At 46.2% G+C, this 25,508-nt stretch overlaps 1 protein-coding gene across 1 annotated transcript in view; it reads right to left on the bottom strand.

Moving 5' to 3' along the window:
- The window catches only part of LOC148453440 (dihydropyrimidinase-related protein 3), a 247,719-nt gene extending 222,553 nt beyond the window's left edge, over positions 1-25,166 (bottom strand). Inside the window, exon 1 of the mRNA XM_088462132.1 lies at positions 24,768-25,166. Coding sequence (XP_088318258.1) covers positions 24,768-25,103 — 336 coding nt within the window. The 5' untranslated portion in view covers positions 25,104-25,166. The remainder of the gene's footprint in view (positions 1-24,767) is intronic.
- Between the last annotated feature and the right edge of the window lie 342 nt (positions 25,167-25,508).

Genomic DNA, 25,508 nt, shown 5'->3' with positions numbered 1-25,508 from the left:
GTTTGTGGGCGGCCCTACTAACATCTCTTGTGATGTCAGTAGTGGACTTCCTGCTCTATTAGAGCAGGAAGTACACTCGGGCTTGCGGGAGCCGAGACCCTACCACAGAGTCTCGTCACAAGCCCGATGGTCGCGATAATCCCGACCATTTCCATGCCGCTCGCACAAGCTGTGGGTAGCCACCCACAGCTTTGCGAGCGGGCTGGATGAGGGAAAAAAAAAAAAAAAACGCCCTGATTCAGAGCGAGCAATCGCCAGCAGCGAGCGGCTCTGAATCAGGCCCTTAGTCTAGAGATTGTGCTTTCCATTCCTGATTAGTCTCAAAGGTAGTTCTGACATAGCCAGGAGGTAAGTTTTGGGTCATTATCTTCCTGTAGGGTGAACCCACGGTCACTAGGTATAGACCAAAGGGTATTGCATGGCGCTGCTAAACATTGTGGCATCCTTTTTGGTTGAGGGTGCTATTCACTCTGTGCATGTCACACACTCAGTATACAGCAAAAGAGCCCCAGAACATCATGCTTCCTCTTCCATGTTTGATAGCTGGTGTTACAGGGGTTTATTTACTAAGCATTGTCTTGCATCCTTAAAAGGGCAATGCTTTTAGTAGCAATACAACCATTGCAATTTTAAATTTGGGCTTAAACAAGACGTGAAGCGGCAGCTTTTAGAAGCCTCGGTTTAGTAAATAAAGTCCAAATACTGAGGGGCCATCCTAATGCCCACTACTTCTTCCAGTCTTCAGTAGTCCACTGGCATTGCTTCACTGCCCAGGCAAGCCTCTTTTTTGTTGCTGTAGAACAGCTGTAAGTTCTTAACCCATTACTTGTTCCCTGAAAAAGGCCTCTTTTAACTCTAAAATGTACATTATTTTTCAGTTTTTGCTAACATATAGTTTTTAACATCTAGCAGTTTGCCACTTGCCTTTGTACAATTTCAGGTTAGTCACTGGACTTGAACTGCTTAAATTTCAACTTTTGACTGGTCGTCTGTAGAGGTGTATTCCATTAGGTGCGAGAATAGCAAAAATCCTGCAAAAGCTGAGTTTTTCCCGCAGGTGCATGATTTTGCTATTCTATCAGGTGCGGGTTTTTTCATGTTTCGAACCGAGGGAGTTTTTTTTTCCTGAAATCCATATTTTAGGAAAAATGGTCGGAAATTGCTCTGGGACCCCTGTGATACCCCCTAATGACTAATTAAGCAATTGGAAGTTTACAAATGAGCTTAATTAGTCAGTAATCATTCACCTTCTGAAGCGCTGTCCAGGATGTCCATCCAGGCTGTCGGGATGCAGTCTTCTGCAGCAGCATGTGTGGTAAGTATGTGTGAGTGTGTGTAAGTGTGTGTGAGTTTGTGTGAGTGTCTGTGTGACTCCCATGTGTGCGTGAGCCCCCCCAGAGGCAGCAGCAGGGAGAACTACATCTCCCAGCAGCCACCTTGCCTCCCAGCAGCCCCATCCCCAGTGCATGGATGGAGGGGAGATGACTGGGAGCCGTGGAGACCACCGGACTAGTAAATAGTTTTAATTTTTTATTGTTGTTCTCGCACCATGGGGTTTCAGTGCTGAAAATCCCATGTGCATTTTTTTTTTTATTGAATACCGCAGATATCAGGAGCGTGCATACCCGTGGAAATCCAAAATTGGGCGCAAGGTCTGTGTAATTTTTTTGTTGTGAAAACCTCGCTCTCAACTGAATATGCCCCATAGCTGTTGTCCCATTGCACCAAGCTACAAACGAGATGTCTGGGTATAGTGTTTCTGACTAGTGCTGTGTTGGTTTTGCTATTCCAACAAGAAATAGGCAGGAACATGAGTCTGACATACAGAAATATTTTGATCAACTATGAAAGGATACATTTTGGATGAGAGGGATGTATATGTGTCATTATTACTGCATGCTGGTTAGAGCCTATTGAAAATATTATATGTATATGAAGCATTGTACCACACAGGAGGGAATTTTATTGTTTTATTGTTCAATTGTGTTTGTTCCGTTGGACATGAATGCCTGAGTTTCCCATTATCTCTGCTTGAACCCTCCTGAGGGAATGGGTATGAAATACCGCCGGCCGCAGCCCGACAGGAGCAGAGGGGGTCATTCAGACCCGCTCGTGAGCGAAGGTCGCTCGCTAGCGGGTCAATGGTGCCGAATTGCGCATGCGCACGACGGAGGGAGCTCCGTCTTGCGCATGCACGAGACCTGAATAACGACGGCAATGGTGACTGACAGCACGCCCCCTTTGGTGGGCGTGCCGGGGGTCGTGGTTGCCAGACGGAGGCGTTCCCATGGGAACGTCTACTGTCTGAAGCCGGCCCCACTGACATCAGTAATGATGTCAGTGGGAGTGATTTTGGCTCTGACAGAGCCAAAATCACTCCTGGGCTTGCGGCAGCGAGACCCTACCGCAGGGTCTCGTCGCAAGTCCGATGGTCGCGATGGTCAAAGACCATCGCGACCATCTTTTTGGCCACTCGCATATGCTGTGGGTGGTCACCCACAGCTATGCGAGCGGCCAGGAGGCCGCTCCATTTTCAGGTAGGAGGGCACTGATTCAGAGCGAGCGCTCTGGTCAGAGCGTTCAGCTCTGAATCAGGCCCAGAGTGCGAAGCAGCGGAAGCCCGACAGCGCTGGAAATCCCGATCGTGGATCGTAAGTATCCACTAACCTAACCCCCCTAACTCTAACCCTCCTTAGGGGTGCCTAACCCTAACTTCCCCCCCAAGTGCCTAACCCTAATCCCCCCTCTAAGTGCCTACCCCTAACCACCCCCTTCCCCGCTACTAAACCTAAGTCCCCCGGGGGGGGTGCCTAACCCTAAGTCCCACCCGGGGGTGCCTAACCCTAGCCCTCCCTCCCCCTAGCCTAACCCTAACCCTCCCGAGGGGGTGCCTAACCCTAAGTCCCCCCCGGGAGCCCTAAACCTAACGCTCCCCCCCGCGGCTGTCCGCTCGCGGCGCCCGGCATCACTACGATCGTGATGCCGGGCGCTGGTCTCCCGGCATCGGGGAAATGCGGGCGTCTACATCTAGACGCCCGGCATTTCACCCTTGCCGGGATAAGACAGTCGGGAAGCCGGCTGCCGGTATTTAGGCAGTCGGCTTCCCGATTGCTTCCCCTCCTGAGGTGGCGAGCAGAAATCCACCCAAAGTCAAGTAGTTTGCATAGGTTTAGCAACTTTGCTCTGCTAATCCCGGGTGGTATCTGGGCACGACTTGCGTGATAACTCACACCCAGCAGCACAACAATTAATTATTGCCTGTCACTTTAGACGGGAGCTGTGAGTGCGAGGAAATACTTGAATTCCCCCCAAAATGCTTTATACTATTTACGCTTAAAGGATAAATCCACCTAATATATTTTTTTAAATAATCCCCCACACTCCATTTCTACCCCTGGGGTCACCTCTACTGTGCTTTTGAGGTTCATAATTATATCAGGTCCCCACAATGGATGACACTATACCTGAGTAGTGAGAAAGCCAAGTCCTAGAGCTTCCCTTGCCTTCTGCTCTTCCAGACCCAACATCTATTTCACTGTGAACTTGCCCATCATCATTTTAAAGTGGCGGCAGCCAGGGCAGAGAGCAGACACCTCTCTGGATAACAGGTGTGCAGCTGAGGGAAATGAGGGATTTCCATGCAGGGCTCAGCTAGGGAGTTCCCAGCAACCAGGGGAGTGCAGGGTGTGCGGTAAACACGTACCCCCGGGTCCAGGGATGCCCCGCACCGCACACCCTGCACCCATACTATCTAAAACTAACCTCTCCGAGGTACCGCGTCTGGTATCTCAGCGCTGCTCAAAACGGCGGAAAATGGCCACTGCGGCCATTTCTCCGGCATTTTGCGCATGTGCAGTGAAGAAAGCACGGCGAAAATGGTGGCTGTTTTCCCAGTGATTTACTGATGCTGCGGTGACCGGACAGCCGCGTCAGTCAGCTGCCACCGCCAGGGAGAGAGGAGGGGGCCCCGGACGGGTAATGCGCAGGGGCCCCCTCCTCTCTTAAGACGCCCCTGCCAGCAACCTATCATATAATCAAAATAAATTGGCCGATCAATTGATTGGCCAATATATCGTGTGCCCGTCGGTCAGTGTGTAACAGCGATATGTTTGTGAACGATGTCGTTCACAGACATATTGTGTCGACTGTGCTGATATATCTGTCCATATTGCTGTGTGTACGGCCAGTCAGTCGACCTCCCGTACACTTGCAGCAGAGGCAGCAGGGAGGGGGTCGCAGTGTGACTCCTGGCCAGCGGGACCCGCGGCCAGATGACAGATGATGGTTGTACAGTGTGTATGAACAACCACCATCTGCAGATATATCTTTTAGGTGTGTATACAGCTTAAGAGCTATAAAATGTGATGTTTGCCATTTGTTATGAAACAAAGAGTAAATTATCCATTCGACAGTACTTCAGAATTATCTGCAGTGGAAAATCAGTGTATAGCTGCAGTCAGTGGCGTATCTATAATAGGTGCAGTGTGTACGATGTACACGGACCCCAGGGTCCAGGGGGCACACACCCTGCACCCATTTCTTCAATACTTATCTTTCCGGGGTCCCGCGTCTGCGGCAGCAGCGCTATACAAACCACCATCAAAACAGCGCAGCAGCCATTTTCCTAGCATGCACAGTAGGGAGAACGGCAGGAAAATGGTGAAATTTCCCCGGTGCCATAGCGCTAAAGTCTACAAGTGCCCAGAGTCTACTGCTGCACTCAGGGCCTGATTCAGAGCCGGACATTCTGAAAGAGCACTCGCTCTGAATCAGGGCGTTTTCTTTTTTTTTTGGAGCGGCCTCCTGGCTGCTCGCATAGCTGTTGGTGACCACCCACAGCTATTGCGAGCGGCCAGGATGATGGTCGCGATGGTCAAGACCATCGTGACCATCGGGCTTGCGACGAGACCCTTGTGGTAGGGTCTCGTGGCCGCAAGCCCCAGAGAGCTTCTGACTCTAATAGAGCCGGAAGCTCTCCCACTGACATCACTGGTGATGTCAGTGGGGCCGCCCACAAACGGCAGGCGTTCGCATGGGAACGCCTCCGTTTGTGAAGCCACCCCCACGTCACGCCTCCAAAACAGTGCGAGCTGTCGATCGAAATCGACAGCCGCGCCCTTTTGGTGCGAGACCTGGAGCAACGGAGCGCCCGTCGCTAGCCGGGTCTCGCGCATGCGCACATCGGAGCCAGCTCCAGCGTGCGCATCCGCAGTGGCCTAACATTGACCCGCTCGCAAGCGGGTCTGAATCAGGCCCTCAGTGCGCTGCCGGCTACCGGGTAGAGAGGAGGGGGCCCCGGACGGAGACTGCACATGGGCCCTCTCCTCTCTTAGTACCCCCTTGCCTGCACTGTACATTTTAGCTTCAATTTTAATATTTTAGTAAACTTTATATTTATCATTGTTGCCGAATGTACTCATTTATATTGATCAAGGCAGACTAAAAAGTGTTAAACCCCTCCTTGCCACATGATTGACAGCAAAGAGATGGCGGTGACAGGAACCATGTATGAATATACCACAGCCATGTAACAAGAAACACAAGCAGAGTCAATGACTCTGATAAGATGCCATTCCTGTGTAGTATAAAAGTTGAATCATAGCAGTAGCAAACACTTTAATTTCAATGTCAAAGTAAACACACACTACTGAACATGTGCAGCTAGCTGACTGCACATGTGTGACTGGATGACAGGGCCATAACTAGGTGCGTGCGAGTGGTGCCGCCACACAGAACACAGACCATGAGGCCAGCACAGACGCTGCCCCATGGCACCTACATGTGGATTGCAGAGTGCTTGGAACTACACTCTGAAGCCACTAGTGCCACTGCAGAGCTACCCAGTGTCTCCAAGGGTCGGTCCGGATAGGTACCCTGCAGCTTGCCCGGAGAATCCGTAGGACACTCTGGGCGGTGCTATACTTACTGGAGAAGGCAGCCTCATCCGGCAGGTGTAACTTCACGGGTTTAGGGGATGGGCCCGGCACAAAGCGGCATAGAACTCTTGGCCCCATTTATCAAGGATCGATTTTGCAATGCGATCAGGTCATGCCAGTAACGCCCCTGATTGCATTGCAAAATGCGATCCTATCTTCTGGAAGTATTATCCGGGACATGCATGGAGACGGGCTCCGAAAGGAGCCCATCCCTGCGATGTCTCCGGAGGGCAGTCGGGGCTGCTGCGCATGCGCAGTCCCGCGGACTGCACATGAGCGGCTCTCATTGCCGGCGGAGGGTTCCGTGAGATCCCTCCGCCGGCTGATATGCGGTAAATTGCCATAGACTACAGTGGCTAACGCTATCTTCAGATGGCGTTAGCTGCTGGGGCCAATATCGGGAATACATCGCATTCCCAATATTAATGCATTTGGCAGCATCGCATCCCCCATAAAAACCTATGGGGGAGGCGGCTGCCAGCGGCAATGGAGGGATCACAGCATACCTGGGTGCTGCAGTCCTTCCTTCATACATCCGGGGGATTTTACCTCAAATATTGAATGATAAAAGGGCCTCTATGTGACTACACTGCTGGCTAGTGCAGGGAAGTGATCATATGTATCCATTTTCCATTACTTTTTGCAGCCTACACACTTGCTACAACTACCTGCACATGGCGTTCTTTACCGGGTCAATGCTCAAAAATGCTCAAACAAAGCAACATTCAGCAGTTAAGCAACCCCCAAAGAAACCTATGAGGCTGCTTATGCAATAAAAAATCAGAGAGCAGTAAAGAAAATTGTGAATATTTGGAAAATATCTGTAAAAAGTTTGAGGGGTAATCCACTATTGTAACATTTTCTTGACAAAACAATGTAACAAAAAAAATGGGAACACATTTTTAAATATTGAAGGCTCATGCACTCCTAAAACATGTAAGCCTAAGACAAAGTGGAAAAGCATTACATCTACACATTTGGGGTCTGAAACCATTCCTCTTATTACCTTCTTAACTAAAATACCTATATCTACGTCATCTGAAGCTGGAGATATACAAAGGAACATAAGTTTTTTTTCCAAGTTGTCCACTTGATAATCAATTGTAAGATTCTTAGTACAAAATAATGTTTATATACAATATATGCAGTGTATATATATATATATATATATATATATATATATATTGTGATAACTTAGGGTAATTTAGTTCAGGAAACAGATCAGTGGTGTAGTGCCTAGTTTCAGTCACGTAACTACCGTGAGTGCAGGGCGTGTGGCTGCTATGGGGCCCGGCCCTCCCACTGTACCTACGGTGCCAGGCTACGGTCCGCGCCCCCCGCATCCTACTCACTCCCCCCGCTTCCCTCCTCACTCCCCTCTCCTGAACTTACCTAATCCATGGTCGCGTCCTCCCGGTCGGCTCCGCCTCCAGCTCTCCTCATTGACTGATACTGGGAGGAGGCATGGCCGCCGCCTCCTCCCAGTCGCAGTCAGTGAGGAGAGCTGGAGCCGACCGGGGGAGGAGGTGTGCCTGCCCTGCGCTGCACGACCACGGAGCAGGTAAATCGAGAAGAGGGGAGCGAGGAGGGTGTGGAGGGGGGACCAGGGACCTAGGGGGGCCATGAAAATTTTGTTATTGGGCCCCCCTAGATCTAGTTACGCCCCTGCCTAGTTGCATAAGAAAGGTTTACATGCAGCTTTTTAAGTTTAAATGAAATAAATGGAGCTTTACTGTCACCTAGCCCCCATTCAGGGCACTACCTCACTTCTTGAACCCTGACTATTATGGTCAGCTATCTGCAAATGTAACACAGTCTCTCAAAAATCTCAGTCCTTTCCCTCACAGGTATAAACACGGCCTCCTGGCCTTCACACAAATGGGTTTATTTACTAACACTGCACTTTCTATGGAGTTAGTGCCGCTCCTGCTCCGTCTGCTAGCGATGCGAAGCAGAAGCCGGCTACCGCAGCTGTTACTAGAAATAGACCTGCAGAGGAGAGTGACCGCTAAGTCACCCCCCTCGGCGGTAACAGCTGAAACCCCTTTCCCCTGACAGCCTGTGTGTGACTCACCATCTCCTGGCCGAAAGCCGCAGCAGTGACCTTTTTTTTTTTTTTTTGTAAAAAATGTACAAAATGACAACAAGGACTTCCTGCTTCTCCAATGAGAAGCAGATATTGGCAGCTACAGGAGGCGATATCAGCCCTGGAGAAGTCACCAGACGGTACGTGCAGTGCGATGTTGTAGCCTTCACTTAGCGAATCCCTTCAGTACATATTGAGAAGTGGTATGTACATGGATTTTCTCTGCCTTTAGCGATTTTCTCCCTTGTCTCCTGTTAGTAAATAAACCCCAAAGTCTCTCTTGTGGTCCTCCCTGTCTGGCTTGCAGGTCTGGACACTGACCTCCTGGCTCCTACTGGCCTCCAGGCACACTGGGCTCTGTAGCTGACTCAGTCCTCCTTATGGTGCATACACACGGTCAGATTTTTCTTCAGATCTGAATGATAACGATTTAAAAAATCATTCAATCGTTCATAACTGAAGGAAAATCTGACATATCTGACATACCTGTCAGATGAACGATTTGAACGATGCGCGTTCCCGATGGTCAGATAACGATATCTGACATCTGATGTGTTTGCAGTCAGACTTGGACGATTCCATTCATTTTAATGCAGTCAAAACTCGTTCAATCGTTGAAATCGTTCAAATCTTTGGTAAAACCATTCAAATCGTTCAATCGTTCATCTGACAGATCTGACAAATCTGACTGTGTGTATGCTCCATTAGACTGATTCCATATGCAGCCTGACCAGTCTGCTTCGTTAGCCTCACCTGAGCTCTGTACACAAGGCAGCCTCTAGGTGTGGTTACATTACCTATTTCTACCCTCCAGCCCCACACAGAATCTATGGCTCATTTTCGTCACCTAGCTTGGTAATTGTGTTGTTGTGTTGGTTGTTGTGACGAGTAAAATAGATTACATTTTTAATCCAGCATAGAGATGTATAATGTCTACCCTATGGCATCTGTTTCTGCCTTAATCTCGGCTATCATCAGGGCCCTTGATGATAGCCTGGATTAAGGCAGAAAAGGATGATATCAGTAATTAAGAGATAAGAAAACTCTGTGAAATATGTGATTTCACTGCAGTTTTCTCTTCTATACATAGGGAGAACAGAATAAATCCTTATGGGTCGGTCCGGGCCCCATAGCAGCCACACCCCCTGCACTTACAGTAGTTACGTCACTGAAACTAGGCACTACACCACTACTACTGAAGTCTACTGAACTAAATTACCCCAAGTTAGCACAATAATAAAGTCTCCATCTATTAAGCCGGAGAAAAGACGCTTTTATTATTGCTCTGGGATGTTTATTAATAATGGATCAATACTGAAATTCAGCCAAATGTAAAAGATTTGTCAGCTGCAAATAAATTTGGCAAATTGGTAAACTTTCCAAACATTTTCAGAATAAAGTGCTTTGTAATATGTAAATGTTTTATAAATAAGTGTTAATACGTAACTAAAGCCCAGTGGGGAATCAGACCAGTCCCAGTTCATAGGATGTGAAGAAACTAATCAGCTTGGCCCAACAAGTTATCTGTCTAAAGCTTTATGAAATGAGCATACAGTCCATTGGACACGCATAGTTACCATTATTACATAGATAACAAAAATATATTGTCACTTTTTTTACAGGGCACAATGGCACTACAAAACGATACTAGCCACAGGGTACACTGAATGTACTCAAGTCCCTGACCATGAATTCCACATAAATTCCTGAAGTGTGCTGTGTAGGTACCATCCACTGATTCAAATATATGTACACCAAACTAAAGAAGATAGAGGGATCAGTTTGTATTTGGGTGCACTCAATCCCCCACTAATATTAACTTAAATCTTAAAACAAAAATCTTTATTAGGTCTGTTTTAAAACATCTATATATACCCTACTGTTGTAATCTGAAATGCTAACTAATTATTGCTAATTATTCCAAATGGTATATGTAATCACATATGTATGCCCTTAAAAAGGGTGTGTTGAAAGCGAAGTCTAAGAAACAAAAAGTAGTATAAGAAAATAAAGTGGTAGAAAAGAAGTAAATTGAGTGTAAAATTAAAGTATTAGAAACAATGCTGTGCGCTGTTTTTAATCATGAATATTAAATAAAATGGAAAGTGTGTTAACTCTTGAAGTCTGTCAAAGATCGTAAATAGTACAAATAGAAGGAAATTTCTCTTACACTCAGTCAATAATAATCTGCTAGTGTTGAATGTTGTACTTGGTAACAATTTAGCCACCTGCAGTTAATGGCATCAATAATCTGCTACAAAGTCACAGTCACTTAGTATATTATTTATAAGCACCTGCACCTATATATATATATATATATATATATATATATATATATATATATATATATAGATATATATGAGTTCCCACTGAGTAATACATTATTAATTACCACACGGTTAGTCTCATTATGTTATTACAACACCTCTTATAATAAATGTAAATAACCAAGGTTTTTATGCTAACACATTATGTTTATAAAGAAAAGCAACAATGGTACAAATCTTTTGTCCAGCAAAGATATATCTTGCATGACTTCCAGAAACTCGCGCTTCAGTTGTATAAGATTTAGTATGTGTGTTATGTTCTTCTCTCTGAACTCTGCGTTGTTAATCAATCCTGTTAGCTTGATGCAGAAATATTCGCAGCAAATATCTTTCAGCGAGTTAAATAGGAATCGCAAAAACAACATTTTTCTGTATATATTTCTCTCTTGAGAAAGAAAGTAATCAATGTACTTCACTGACTGAGGAGAAAGTGACTGAGAAACCTGTCTGAGGTGACATCACAGCTGGTAACCATGGTAACCAGGCAGCTCATCTATATATCACCTGCTCCATGATGTAATGTATATTCACCCCAATAATATATTATACTGTACATATATATAATGTATATAACTGTATATAAAGAAACACCCATTAAGCATGTACGCATGTTATAATACATCCTTAAAAAAACTACGCACCACGCAAAAGATTTGTCATTGTCGAAAAAAAATTGGCAAATTGGTAAACTTTCCAATCATTTGCAGAATAAAGCGCTTTGTAATATGTAAATGTTTTATAAATAAATGTTAATTTGCCCAGTGGGAAATCAGACCAATTCCAGTTAATGGTACATAAAGAAGCTAATCAGCTTGGCCAAGCATGTCTAAAGCTTTATGAAATGAGCACACAGCCCATTGGACACTCATTGTTTAGCATTGTTACATAGATAAAAATATATTGTTACTTATTTTACAGGGCACAAATGTGGATGGCACTTCACAACCAATACTGGCTGCAGGGTGCAGGGGCACACTGCTAGCCAGTAGCAAGTGCCATGGGGTGGCACCAATCCCACATCCCTAGATAGATAGATAGATAGATAGATAGATAGATAGATAGATAGATAGATAGATAGATAGATAGATAGATAGATAGATAGATAGATAGATAGATAGATAGATAGACACTGAATGTTCCTGTCTGTCCCTGTAGAATATTTTAGTGGCTGTTTATCAGCATGCAGTTAGCATATTGACGGTCAAAATGTTGACAGTTATGTCGACATTGTTGAAATGTCAACAGATGCAAAATGTTGCAACCTGCAACATTAGTTGCAACCGCCGGGTTACGGTTAGGTTTAAAATTAGGGTTAGGTTTAGAGCAGTAGTTCCCAAGTTTTTTGAATCACGGCACCCTAGAGTATTAGCAAAAAGTTTGTTATAGGATTTATTTGTTTGCTTTTTTTTTTTTTTTTATCCAATATTTTATTGATTTAAAAAAAATAAAATAAAATAGTAATACATTTACAATACAATCAACATATATAAATGTGTGGTCTCTTTCATGAACTACAGTACATCTGGGTATCAGTGAAAAATATAACAAATTACAATACAGAGTTAGTGTATACAATTTGGGCACATATTACATAACATACATCAGATTATAATGACATGTTTTAGTTAGGTGAGTACAGAGTACATATGCAAAATTATATACTCGTATAACAGTGGTTCCAGTACAGATAAATATAAATAAAAAATTGTAGTAATAGTAACACCCTTTGGCCACAGCAGCCAATTATCTGTCAAATCACATGCTCATAGCGGATATTCCTACATATATGTACCATACTTGCCTACTTTTAGGCTGACCCTTCCGGGAGGGGACAGCCAGGTCGGCTCTCTGAACACAGCAGGTGGGCAGAGCGGAGGGGCGTGGTGGCTAAATTGCGTCATCGTGGCCCCGCCGCCCGCTGTGCAGAGCCGGTAATGCAGGCACTGTTCAGTGGTTGGCGGTGCTTCGACGACGCGATTCAGCATAGGTCCTGACATATGTGTTTTAGCCATGTCATACAGAATTACATATGTGTTTTAGCCATGTTATACAGAATTACAGAGGTATTAATAATCTCCCCCATCTCGATTCCCATTGTTTACCCGCAACCCACTGACTGTCCCTCAGAAATGGTGAGTCTAGCCATCTATCCCAAATAAGATTAAATTTTTTCTCAGCCTTCCTGGCTAGATACACAAATTTTCCATGTGCTACAGTCTCATTTACCAATGCTATCCAAGCAACTATTGCAGGACCTTCAGGGGCCATCCATGTCCCATAAGGTAATGACACAATTCCCCCACACTATGGGCCGTATGCAATTAGCGGCGAAAATGGCCGTTTTTGTCGCCATTGGCCAAAAGTTTTCTCCATCCCAGACCAGCCAAAAAGAAATGCAAAATCCCTATTTTTGGCTACAAATGTGGGGATTTCTTTCAGAACCCTTTGGACACCCCCCCCCCCAATGAGAAATTACTGGGGGGAAAAATTGTAAGTTGCATGAATTGGCGAAAAACGGGTGCGCAAATTTGGGCGAAAAAAAAAAATCGTTGAAAAAGATAGAAAGCATAGGCTGCGGACTCTGTATATGACCCAGAAAATAAAATGGCGTCAGTCAGTGCGCACAGCACCCAGGAGAGACAGGGACCCAGACAGGCAACCAGGGCGACAGGTAGGGACTCGAGACAATGGGCGGGATCAGAATCAGACACTGCCTACAGGAGGGAGAGCAGAGCAATGTGCGGTGTGCAGCCGCACAATGCTTAGATACAGAGCCGGACGGCATCCCACATGATGTGCCATGGCTCCACCGGAGAAGATGCCTCGGGTCAGGCTCAGGAGACCGCAATTCTGCACAAAACTCTGCCCAGCAGAGGCTCCCAGTCTACCAGCACAGGGAGAGTATACTCTGGCCCCGGAGTGCGCAAGTCAGAAGGTGGTGCAGGATATAGGCACTGGAGAGCGTACAACTGTGTGTGCTACTCCATAGATGTTGTGGCCACGCCCCTTGTTCACATATTTTATGATAGGCAGCCACCAGCTCTAGTTTTGCCTATCACATGGACCATAAATAATTTGATTTGGGCCTAGTCCACCAACCCGTTACACCCCTGCAAGTACCCCACGGCACCCAGTTTGGGAACAACTGGTTTAGAAAACTTACGTCTGCAGCTGCCGGAAAAGTCGTATTACCACACTGCCAACATTGTTAGTATGTCGACATGTTCATTGTTGACATGCTAAACATATCAGCATGTTACATGTCAACATTATAACAATGTCAACATTCTCATACCGAACCCTGATTATCACATACACAAAGTATGACATAATAATAAGTTATTCCATTGTAAGAGTTGGAGTAAACAAAACCCCTTATAAGGAAGCACTTGCCACGACTCTTAATTGTACCCTTGAACTGGCCAACTGCCACTTGGATTCACATCATAGAAGCTTACTAAGGACAGCAACTGTATATTACAAATTCTGTGCATTGTTGCATGACTATACAGAACTATACAGAACTAAATAGATAAATAGAATGTTTTGCATGGAACAATTTGGCTACAAGACTAAATAAGACTGCCAACATAGAATACATGTCAGTATCCGTTCAAGGAACTACAGAAAACACTTTCATTTGAGCTCATTGTTCATAATGTTGATCATGTCACTCAATGTGTCAGAAACTCTATTGCAATAGATCTAATCCTATTACCAACTGCATTATAAACCTATAACATCTTGTATCTAAAACATCTATATCATTAACATGAAACTATATAAAAACCCATATCAGCTCTACAGCAAGCAAAATATCATTATTCATTTCAAAATGCTATACTCTATAGAATTGTAAATTCTAAGGAAGGTGATGCTATCGTTACTAAATTCATTAGTTTTGAATACAGTATACAAGTTCAAATAAAGTACAATCATGTATATCATAATCACTCAAGACCCTTGGTGATCAATGACTGACATGACTTAGGGTACCAAAAACCTATTAGAAGCTATGCGCCATTTGCACAAGGAACATGTTCACACTCTTTGGTGATTAAATATTAGGTGTGCACTCACATTTGGACTTAAATACTGTAATTCTTATTGAACACTACAAAAATGTGGATATATGACATTTATTTCATATAGAGGTGTGTTTAAAAAATATATTTTGTGCTCTGTGACATGGATGGTCTATTGAGTGGATGCATGGTGGTTCTAGAATCTAGCCCAACCTACTACAAAGCTGATTACACACAGAATATACTAACATATACAGCATCTGGTAAAAATATATAATTATTTTTATATATTCTAATTATTGCAAAGCCTATTATTTTCTCCCTATTTTATATATATATATATATATATATATATATATATATATATACACAGCAGAGAATGGTGGCATTCTGAGTCCTTTTAGTACATAATAAACACCTCTTTATTTGCTGATGTTTGAGGGGATAGCCCATCATCAGGAAAGACAGGCTATCTCCCGAAATGTCTGCAAAAGAGATGATTTATATAGTGCCGGTATTCTCTTCTGTAAATATACTGGGGATATCACCTCTTGGAGGGCACCAGAGCAAGTGAACACCTTTTTCATTTGGAAAGCTTATACATGTGTATATATATATACATATATACACACACACACACAATACGGTTCAAAAGTTTTAGGCAGGTGTGGAAGAAATGCTGCAAAGTAAGAAAGCATTCAGAAATAGAAGTGTTAATAGTTTATTTTTATCAATTAACAAAATGCAAAGTGAATGAACAGAAGAGAAATCTAAATCAAATCAATAGTTGGTGTGACCACCCTTTGCCTTCAAAACAGCATCAATTCTTCTAGGTACACTTGCACACAGTTTTTGAATGGACTCGGTTAGGGAAGTTTTTCCAAACATCTTGGAGAACTAACCACAGATCTTCTGTGGATGTAGGCTTGTTCAAATCTTTCTGTCTCTTCATGTCATCCCAGAAATCCCAGAAATCCTCGATGATGTTGAGATCAGGGCTCTGTGGGAGCCATATCATCACTCCCATGACTCCTTGTTCTTCTTTATGCTTAAGATAGTTCTTAATGACATTTGCTGTGTATTTGGGGTCGTTGTCCTGCTGCAGAATACATTTGGAGCCAATTAGACACTTCCCGATTGGCATCTGGATGGACCTTGACTCATTGGGAAATGGGGGTAAGCGGCTCAGTTGTTTGAGTATCTATTTAAACACTGTTCTGTACACTGTTTTTTATTCAGTCTCCAAGTGCCGCCTCTCTTTTCTGATATATATATAATAATTCATGTTCAGCTTGAGAAAGGAGCACACACACACACACACACACACACACACACACACACACACACACACACTCTCTCTCTCTCTCTCTCTCTCTCCGAAATGTTACTTCTTGCGTTCAATAAAGCCATATTTTTATTGCAAGTTCGTGAGTGCCGTTGTTTACTTGGACTATATATATATATATATTTCAGATTCCAGATATATAATTAATAAAGAAAAAAACAATGAAACCACTGTATCAAAGCATATGTGCATACCTATCTAAATGTAAAAAAATTGGGTCAAACAGAAGTCACTCACAGATATATGAAATGCTGAGTAGATAATCTTTCACTTGGTTAGATACACAGTTACTTCCAAAAGACAGTGTGTCACTTGTACTGAAGATGTATCCACATCTAAAATATGTAAATGGTAACTGGCAACAGCTACGAGTGCCTCAAATTCCCCTTTAAAACTGTAGGTTTAATAATTCTTCCATATTCCTAAAAGTTAATCCAGAATAAATATGCTGCAAGGAGTTAAACTGGGTACATACTAAGAAACTGACGGCACAATGTTGTTTTCCGGCTGAATCGGAACGACATATTGGCCGCATCGCTCAGTGTGTACAGCCAACATGCGTGCTCCCACAGTCGCATGCGACATCATTCAGTCAGCCGTCCTGCACGTCAAACCGGATTATATCACATGCGGCCGCATTGCAGGTAATGAAGGACGGAACGAGGGAATGTTCCGTCGTTCATTGCCTTATTCTAATCTGTACCTGCTGTATGATATGTCGGCAGTTGTTGCATGTACAGTAGGCAGGCACAAATATATTTAAATACCTGATCCTATAGCCAGTTCATAGTAAGAAACGAGTTTAAGCATGTAGCACTGACACTAACAGCGGGTGAATGGTCCATCCTCTGGGCCTGATTCAGAGATGGATGGCATTGTAGAGCCGCGCACAAGCGGCTGTGCAATTATGTCCATTTAAAATGCAAATGCAGAATGAGGTGTCAGACACCTCCTTTCTTCATCTGCGTGATCGCGCCTTGGATCACCATGGGTCGTGATTGTTGTCCCATTGGCCAGGCTACGGTAGCTGAAGCTTACCGCAGCCTGACCAGGTCCTGGCCGCTTGTGAGGCCAGGAAGTCTGCGTGCACCCGCGCTTACCCTGGCCTCGTCCATCCCAAAAATGGGGGTGTGACTCCCCCATTTCCGGGAACGCTGCCCAGGAACGCCCATGCTCTGCCTCCTAAACGCTGCAGCCGTCAATCAGGCTGTGGCTCTGAGGCTCTATGAGCGAACTCGCAGACGCAGGGCTGGACATGGGCAGTACACCTCCTGCACATGCACAGTCCTCCCACCGATGGTTAATGCATATCTCTGAATCAGGCCTTCTGTCTCCAGCTGGCTAGGATGTCTGGAGGAGAAGGGACCGCCACCCGCATCCCTGGCGCCTGTGCACAGACTACCAGTGAAAACGCAGATGTATCAGTCTATTTGAAAGCGTCTTCTGGCATCCACTGTCTGCAGCTATCAGCGGTAGACGGGATTCAAGGTGAAACAGACTGGTGAAAAATTGCAGCCAACCCTGACGCATCTCTCGGCCTAAACTGCTGGCCGTTTCTTGAGAGGAAGTAAGGTGACACCTTCTGCGAATAAATTCTTAAGGTGCATACACACTAGACGATATGCTCCCTGAGCGATATCGTCTAGTGTGTCCCCGGCAGGCTGTGCTCAATGTCGTTCATGACATTGAGCACAGCCGCTGAACGATATCATTAGCGATATCGTTCAGCGCCGGGTTCTCTCACCCATTCCCTGACATGCAGCAAACTGACGAGGTCGTCAGGTTGGCCTGCATGTCAGCCCGATGAACGAGGATGACGAACGACCCGCGGGAACGCGCGTCGTCGTCATCGTTCATCTTTTTTGTGTTAAAAATGGACGATAAAGAGGACGACTGAACGATAACGATATCGTTATCGTTCAGTCGTCCACTTTAATCACCCAGTGTGTACGCACCATTACTCTGTGACACTGGTAATGAAACTTGACGCCTACAATGTGACAGACGCATGCGCAGACCACCAATACTCGCTCAACTGCATAAACATCGCCATTGGGTCCTTCTCTGAAACTGGCCCTTAGTGCTGTTACGAAGATGACCAGATAAAAGCAGCCCACTGTATTGACAGTGGGCCTGATTCAGAGCCGGTCGCTCTGACCAGAGCGCTCGCTCTGAATCAGTGCCCTCCTACCTAAAAATGGAGCGGCCTCTTGGACGCTCGCATAGTTGTGGGTTACCACCCACAGCTATAGCGAGCGTCCATGATGATGGTCGCGATGGTCAAGACCATCGCGGCCATCGGGCTTGCGACGAGACCCTGCGGTAGGGTCTCGCTGCCGCAAGCCCTGGAGTGATTTTGGCTCTATCAGAGCCAAAATCACTCCCACTGACATCATTAGTGATGTCAGTGGGGCCGGCCCCAGACAGTAGGCGTTCCCATGGGAACGCCTCCGTCTGGCAGCCACGCCCCCGGAACGCCCACCAAAGGGGGCGTGCTGTCAGTCACCATCGACAGTACGTCCCCTTTGGTGCGAGACCCGGAGCGACAGCTTGGCTGTCGCTCGCCGGGTCTCGCGCATGCGCACGACGGAGCTCCCTCCATCGTGCGCATGCGCATTAGGGCACCATCGACCCGCTCGCGAGCGTCCTACGCTCGCGAGCGGGTCTGAATTAGGCCCAGTACACCTTCATTACACCTCACACAAGTTGTGCATTATTCATTAAATTGTTACTTATTTCTTAATTACCAGTTACTTATATAGCACACACAAATTCCACAGCGCTGTACAGAGAATATTTGATCATTCACATCATGCCCTGCCCCAGTGAAGTTTGCAATCTATGGGCCTGACTCAGAGTTGTATGCTATGACAATATTTTCGTAGTAGAGCGATTATTGGTATACTGTGCATGGGTCTAAATCGAACTGTGCATGCGTCAAGGTAATTACCATAGTCGATCACAGCGACTATTTGCTTGCAGTGTGATTGACGCATTTAGGGGAGCTGACGGGGAGTGGTGGCAATAAAATCAAGTGTGTCGTGACCATTCCGGGTGCGTGTCTGCGATCGACCATTCGATACTCAGAAAACTGACAAAATCAAAGCTGCAGGCGGGAGTCACAATACATATTTCGGCGTCTGCGACTTCATATTCCAGGAAGTGATTAAGAGACATGTATTTAAAATATGATCATTGCAGAAATCAATTACTGTAAATAGGAAAAATTTTAAATATTAACACTTAAAATGTTCTACATTTATAAAAATCACAACAGCTTTTATCAATGTCTGCTAACAGTGGCGTAACTAGGGCAGGGCGCCCCCGGGGCTCCTCATAGTTTGCCAGTGTAGTGCAGACTGCAGTGAGTGCAGTCGCAGTACACATCTACTCAGGACCAGTGCTAGGCTTCCCTGCGCCGTCCTGTGCTGCACAGCCGCGCCCCTTCCCCCCCCTGAGTGCTTGCCCAATAGCGCCAGACGAATTGTGGGAGGCGGGCTTTCCCACTGCAGCCAGCGATGGCGAGCTCAGGCAGGGTGTAGGTGCGCTCCGGCCGACGGCCCTGCTAGCCCGTGCCTAGAGCCGCCAGTGCATTTACACACACATCGCCGCCGTAGCAGCGGAGATGTGTGTGTGTTTCAGCAGCCAATGAGAGTCAGACAGACTCTCGTTGGCTGCTGCTGCACCGACTGCAAGAACTGGGCTGAAGCTCACTCATGAGCTCCGCCTTCCGGTTCCTGCAGTGGGTAATGGGAGAGACGTCATGACGTCTCTCCCATAATGCAGAGTGCGCCAGCCCAGGAAGACTGAGGTGCGGACGACGGCGGGAGCAGGAGCCAGAGCGTGGATTCAGGTAAGTGGGTTTTTTTAGGTTTTTTTTACTAGTGTGTCTTTGTCTGCACTACTGGGGGTACTGAATGGGGGGACGGACCTCTACTGGGGGATATTACTACTGGGGCACTGCATCGGGGGGACGGACTTCTACTGGGGACTACTACTGGGGGCACTGCATCGGTGGGGAGACCACTACTGGGGGGGACCTCTACTGGGGGGGACTACTACAGGGGGCCCTGCATCGGGGGACCACTACTGGGGGCACTATATAAGGGGCTTACTACAGGGGGCACAAGGGGCACTGAACTAGGGGGACCACTACTGGGGGCACTGTATAAGGCGCACTGGATAGGGGGGATCACTACTGGGGGCCTGCATAAGGGTTGCTACAACTGGTTGTACTGCATAGGGTGGACCACTGCATGGGGGATCACTACTGGGGACCTGCATAAGGGGGACCACTACTGGGGGCACTGTATAAGGGGCAGTACTGGGGGCCTGCATAAGGGGGACCACTACTGGGTGTACTGCATATGGGGGACCACTGCATGGGGGATCACTACTGGGGCCACTGTATAAGGGGCACTACTGGGGGCCTGCATAAGGGGGACCAGTACTGGGGGCACTGCGTGGGGGGACCGCTGCATGGGGGATCACTACTGGGGGCCTGCATAAGGGGGACCACTACTGGGGGCACTGTATAAGGGGCACTACTGGGGGCCTGCATAAGGGGGACCAGTACTGGGGGCACTGCATAGGGGGGACTGTATAAGGGGCACTGCATTAAGGTGCATGTTGAATGGAAAGGAATGTTCAGAGTAATGAGAGGGGTGTGTGTCATGTTGACACGCCCAATTTTTAAGTGACCACGCCCATTTTTCGGTGCGTGCACATAGGGGGGGGGGATCTCCATTTTTCAATTTTCCCTGGTCTCCAAATATCCTAGTTACGCCACTGTCTGCTAAATACGACTTTTTCATCTGCTATAACAGTTTTTACCTGTCATAGAAAAAGTGCCTGGAGCTGCATACACACACAACGATTTTGTTTCCAACGATTATATGAGCAATTTTATGAATGATTTTCTGTCAGATTATCTGTCAGATTTTTATAAAGTGTAATGAACGATTTTTTGAACTACAAACGATTTTTGTAACTTCCCGTAATGAAAATCGTTCAGTTGGTCAGTCAGAATGAACTACAAACAGGAACGCGTATGAACGATAATCGTTCACCGTTATAACTCAGAAACTGAACGATTTTTTCAACGATTGAACGATAACAACGTCGTTATAGTTAAATCGTTCAAAAAATCGTTACGTGTGTTTGTACCTTAAATAATATTTTGAAATATTAAGCATTCCTTAACTTCTGCAAAACAATGAGAAGCTGATACTGATTTGTGAGCAAATGAAAAAATTAAATAACTTTGTATCTTGCAATGCAAGGGGTGCAAATACTTTTTTTTTTGCATGTAAATAGTAACTACTAGCTGCATTTTCATGTAGCCCACAAATGCTGGAAAGCATTATTTTCTTTACACTGCAATACTGATTTGAGGGCCTGATTCAGCATAGATCGCTATTCTGCTAATACGCACGCTACGCAGTTGCTAATATCAGCTGTGAAATGCAAATGTTTGCAATGGCATTGCTATCACAGCCTAACATAAGGATGCCCACTTCCTCTTACACTCATCCGTATATTTGGGCAGCATAGCGAATTAATTGATAACATCGAGTAATATCAGACCCATACGCACAGTTAACGCAGGTGAGACCTCACTCAGTAATTGCTAACTTCAGTGCACGCTATGAGACCTCATGCTGCGTCTGGTAGCACAGTGGCTAATTTATGCACGCCCCTGCAACGGCGTTGAAACACACTGGCACGCCTGCATTTGCCCTACCACCCCCCGTAACACCCGCAAACGGCACTTCCTGTCAATCACTCTGCTTTGCAGACGCAGTTCCCATCGCAATTGCTAGTTTGCGTACTGCGATGCCTACGCATGCGCAGTGCAAATTAATCGACCGATTGAGCACGTATTAGCAACTGTGTTACTTGCTGAATCAAACCCTGAGTTTGGATAGACCCCTCTAAAATCTAAGGGCTTATCTATGAAGCATTGAGTTGAAAAACCTGGCGCTTTTGATCACATTTATGCCCGATATTTGTAAGGGTAGTGATTTTACTAGCATGACGCAGGTAGTAAAAGCATTCTCCTTTTAAATATCTGGCATAAACATGATCACAAACGCTGGGTGCTTTGCAAATAAACCCCTAAATCTCTAAGCACCTTTTAAAGTGCATCATCTGAAAGGCCTGCACAGGTACAGTAATTCCATCTTCCATACCTGATGCTTTCACTTCTGTCTGCAGTTTTTGACACCTCAAGAATAATCTATTTTGAACGTTTGCTTGCAAATGTCAGCCTGCAATAGCCCCCTCCATTAATTAGCTTTGCTCAAGCACTCCCTCCCCCTGTGCCAGCTGACTAAGGGCCTGATTCAGCAGCGATTGCAACTGCGATTACGCACGCAATCGGCCGATTGTGGCGTTCTGCGCATGCATATGCATCGCAGTGCTCGTGCGCGAACACGCCACTGCGATCGGGATTGCAATTGCAGTGACTACGCAGACCTATCGCAGAGTGATTGACAGGAAGTACTGTTTTGGGGAGGTGACGGTTGGGGGGTCGGCGAAATGCAGATGTGCCAGTGCATTTGAACGCCGTTACAGAAGCGTGCATAAATTAGCCACAGTGGTGCCATACGTAGCTTGGGCTTGCACTGTGTGCGATGAGGTTAGCAATTCCTGAGTAAGGTCAGACCTTGTGCAAGTGTGCGCGAGGCTGCGATTGTACTCAAGGTTACCGGTGCAAAGCATTATGGATGTGTGTAAGGTAAGTTGGGCGACCTTATGTTGTGCTGCGATGCAAGAAGTTTAGGCCACAACAGTGGGCCTGATTCAGACCCGCACGCAAGCGTGTGCGAGCACCAGAGCGAGCGAGAAATCACTCGCTCCGGCACTCGCATCCAAAAGGGGTGGCTGTCGATGTTGATCGACTGCTCGCCCCTTTTGGTAGGCGGGTCTGGGGTGGCGGCTGGCCAAACGGAGGCATTCCAGAAGGAACACCTGCCGTTTGTAGGCGGGTCAGTGGTGAGCTTCCAGCTCTATTTGAGCCGGAAGCTCACTGGGGTTTGCGCCAGACGAGACCCTACCACAAGGGTCTCGTTGCAAGCCCCGATGGTCGCGACCATCACCTGGCCGCTTGTTAAAGCTGTGGGTGGTCACCCACAGCTTAGCGAGCAACCTGGAGGCCGGACTCTAAAAAAAAAAAAAAAAAACGCCCTTCAGACCAGCGAACGGGTCTGAATCAGGGCCAGTATTCTTTAGCCATGTAGGTTTATTGTAGGATATTTATTGTAGGATACAACGATACAGACAGTAACAGCAGTAACAGCAGAATTAACAAGTGACATAAGTGACTTGCTGTTTCTAATTGAACTGCAAGGGAATCATGAGTGCACTTCATGTAATATCCAGTGAAATGCACGTAATGTTACCGCGAGCACAGGGCACGGAACCCACGATGAAGTGATTGGCCTCCATGGGGATGTAGGTCTCAGAGCATTTGTATTTTCTCATTTCAATAAACTATGGTACCCTAATTAAGTTTAAGCCAATTTAAAACTCATAATTAAAGTTTATGTATGTACATGCTCACAAACTTTTTTGGACCACAGCATCACTGACAATCTCTCTGCCCTTTTATGTATACAGAACAAGCTGAGAATGTGTATTTATAACCTACTGTATATGAATAAAAATTGGCGCACTAGAACTCAGGCCTATTATAAATGAACAGAGCAAGCACTGGTACACCATAAGATCACACCTATTCCATATTCATTGGTTCAAACATGCCTTCCCAATAGTATGTAGTCAAAAGCTCGACAATGATAATGTCGACACCAAAATGTCGACAGTTATGATGTCAACATTGTTAATATGTTGAAGGCAATGTGTTGACATTCCGAGGGAAGTGTCGACATGGTCAGAATGATGACATAAGGGTTAGGCTACAGGCCGGGAAGGTTAGGGTTAGGCTGCGGGGAGAGGTTAGGGTTAGGCTGCTGTGGGAGGTTAGGGTCAGGCTGCTGGGGAGGTTAGGTTAGGGTTAGGCTGCAGGGGGGAGATAGGTTAGGCACTACGGCGAGGGTTTCTGGTAGGTATTAAGGATAGGGGAGAAATACTCACCGCAAACTCCGGAGGATCATAGCTCTGACCAAGAAGTCAAAGTCACATGACCGCCGAGACCCGACAGCTGCACCGAACTTGCTGCAGGTGTCAGGAGCAAGGTAAGTCACCGCTGGGCCATCGGGGACGGTATGTTGACATTATAACATGTCGATATTTCATCACTGTCTACATGATCAATGTCGACTTTGCCAACATCAACATTATGACCATTATTACAACATATACTACACCCTTCCCAACTTGCTAAATACTTTTTAAAAGCATGTGTCTCTGTTGAGGAAATTCATTATAAAATGGATATATTATTGTGTGATTATTATTGAAACACACAATAAGAAAGTGTTGCTGTCTCAGTTTACATGACCCATGTGTGCAGTTACTGATAGTTAATAAACAGTGTGGAAGATTAACTGTAAAGATAAAGGACAGAAATGGAATATATTCTGTTTACATCTATAGAGGATATGTTTAAAGTCATTAAATAATACAATACAGCTTTCTAGTGCAGATCTTAAGCAGGTGTAAATTAGCTGTTTATTATGCTGATTATACACGAGACCATACAATAAATTATCATCATGCCTGTACACCTCCTCTGTGTATAGTACATGGCCATAATGATACATCAGCTCCCAGGGCACATCTATTGAGGTAGGAGACATACATGGCTGAGCCAGTGTAAAGTTTGCAGACTTCCCAGCCGCAAAGATAACTGCAACCATAGCGAGCAGTGGAGCTACATTAGCTACAGCACAATGACCCGGGATGAGGAGGCTGTGACTGAGTGCATACAGACAGCTAGGATGGGGGATCACTTAGCACTGGGATAGTGACACTCCTCATACAATAGGTAGTAATACTAATAACCCCTGTACTGTCCCAGCCTGATAGCTATTAGACAGATTATACAAACAGCGGATATTCAACCCATCAGTCGCCGGATCTTACCTTGTCCTCGCTGAGGTTCTGCAGCAGCTCCTTCCCCGGCGAGTTCCGGATTTCCACCCCGGGGTTCTCCGGTCCTTTGTTTCCGCCTGGCTGGCACTGTGCTGCCCTCTCGGGAGTCTGGGTGTTTGCCCCTGGGCGCCCGGAGGAGCATTTCCTAGCACCCTTCTGCCCCACACTTAGGGATCCAAAGTCTATGGTCTTGCTCTCATAGGCTCCCTCCACATTGCAGAACATGCCTCCGTACTTCACCCGGGGCACCTGCTCCGCCGTACCCGGGCGGGCTAAGTACACAGGCAGGTCGTCCTCCTTCTCCCATCCCCTGTTGCCTGATGCCATGGCTGAGACACGGAATGGAGCTGAGCGCACAGTCCGGAGAGCAGGGAGCTCCAGCAAGAGGAGAGATCGGTGCAACGCTCGGCCAGAGGGGGCGGTAATGAGTGTGATATGTGGGTGAGCTCAGTGACACGGAGACGCATACACACAGCAGGAGTCACTCCAGCGCTGCCCACAAAGGACACTTACAGCAACTATCCCAGTACTGCCCACACAGGACACATACACAGCAGCCACCCCAGTACTGCCCACACAAGACACATACACAGCAGCCACTCCAGTGCTGCTCACAGATGACACAAACACAGCAGCAGCCACCCTTGTGCTACCCACACAAGACACATACACAGCAGCCACGCCAGTGATGCCCACACAAGACACATACACAGCAGCCACCCCAGTGTTGTT

The sequence above is a fragment of the Taudactylus pleione genome, unplaced genomic scaffold, assembly GCF_031769625.1.
Source record: "Taudactylus pleione unplaced genomic scaffold, aTauple2 ptg001151l, whole genome shotgun sequence".
NCBI lineage: Eukaryota > Metazoa > Chordata > Amphibia > Anura > Myobatrachidae > Taudactylus > Taudactylus pleione.
This window is presented reverse-complemented; position numbering and strand designations above follow the sequence as displayed.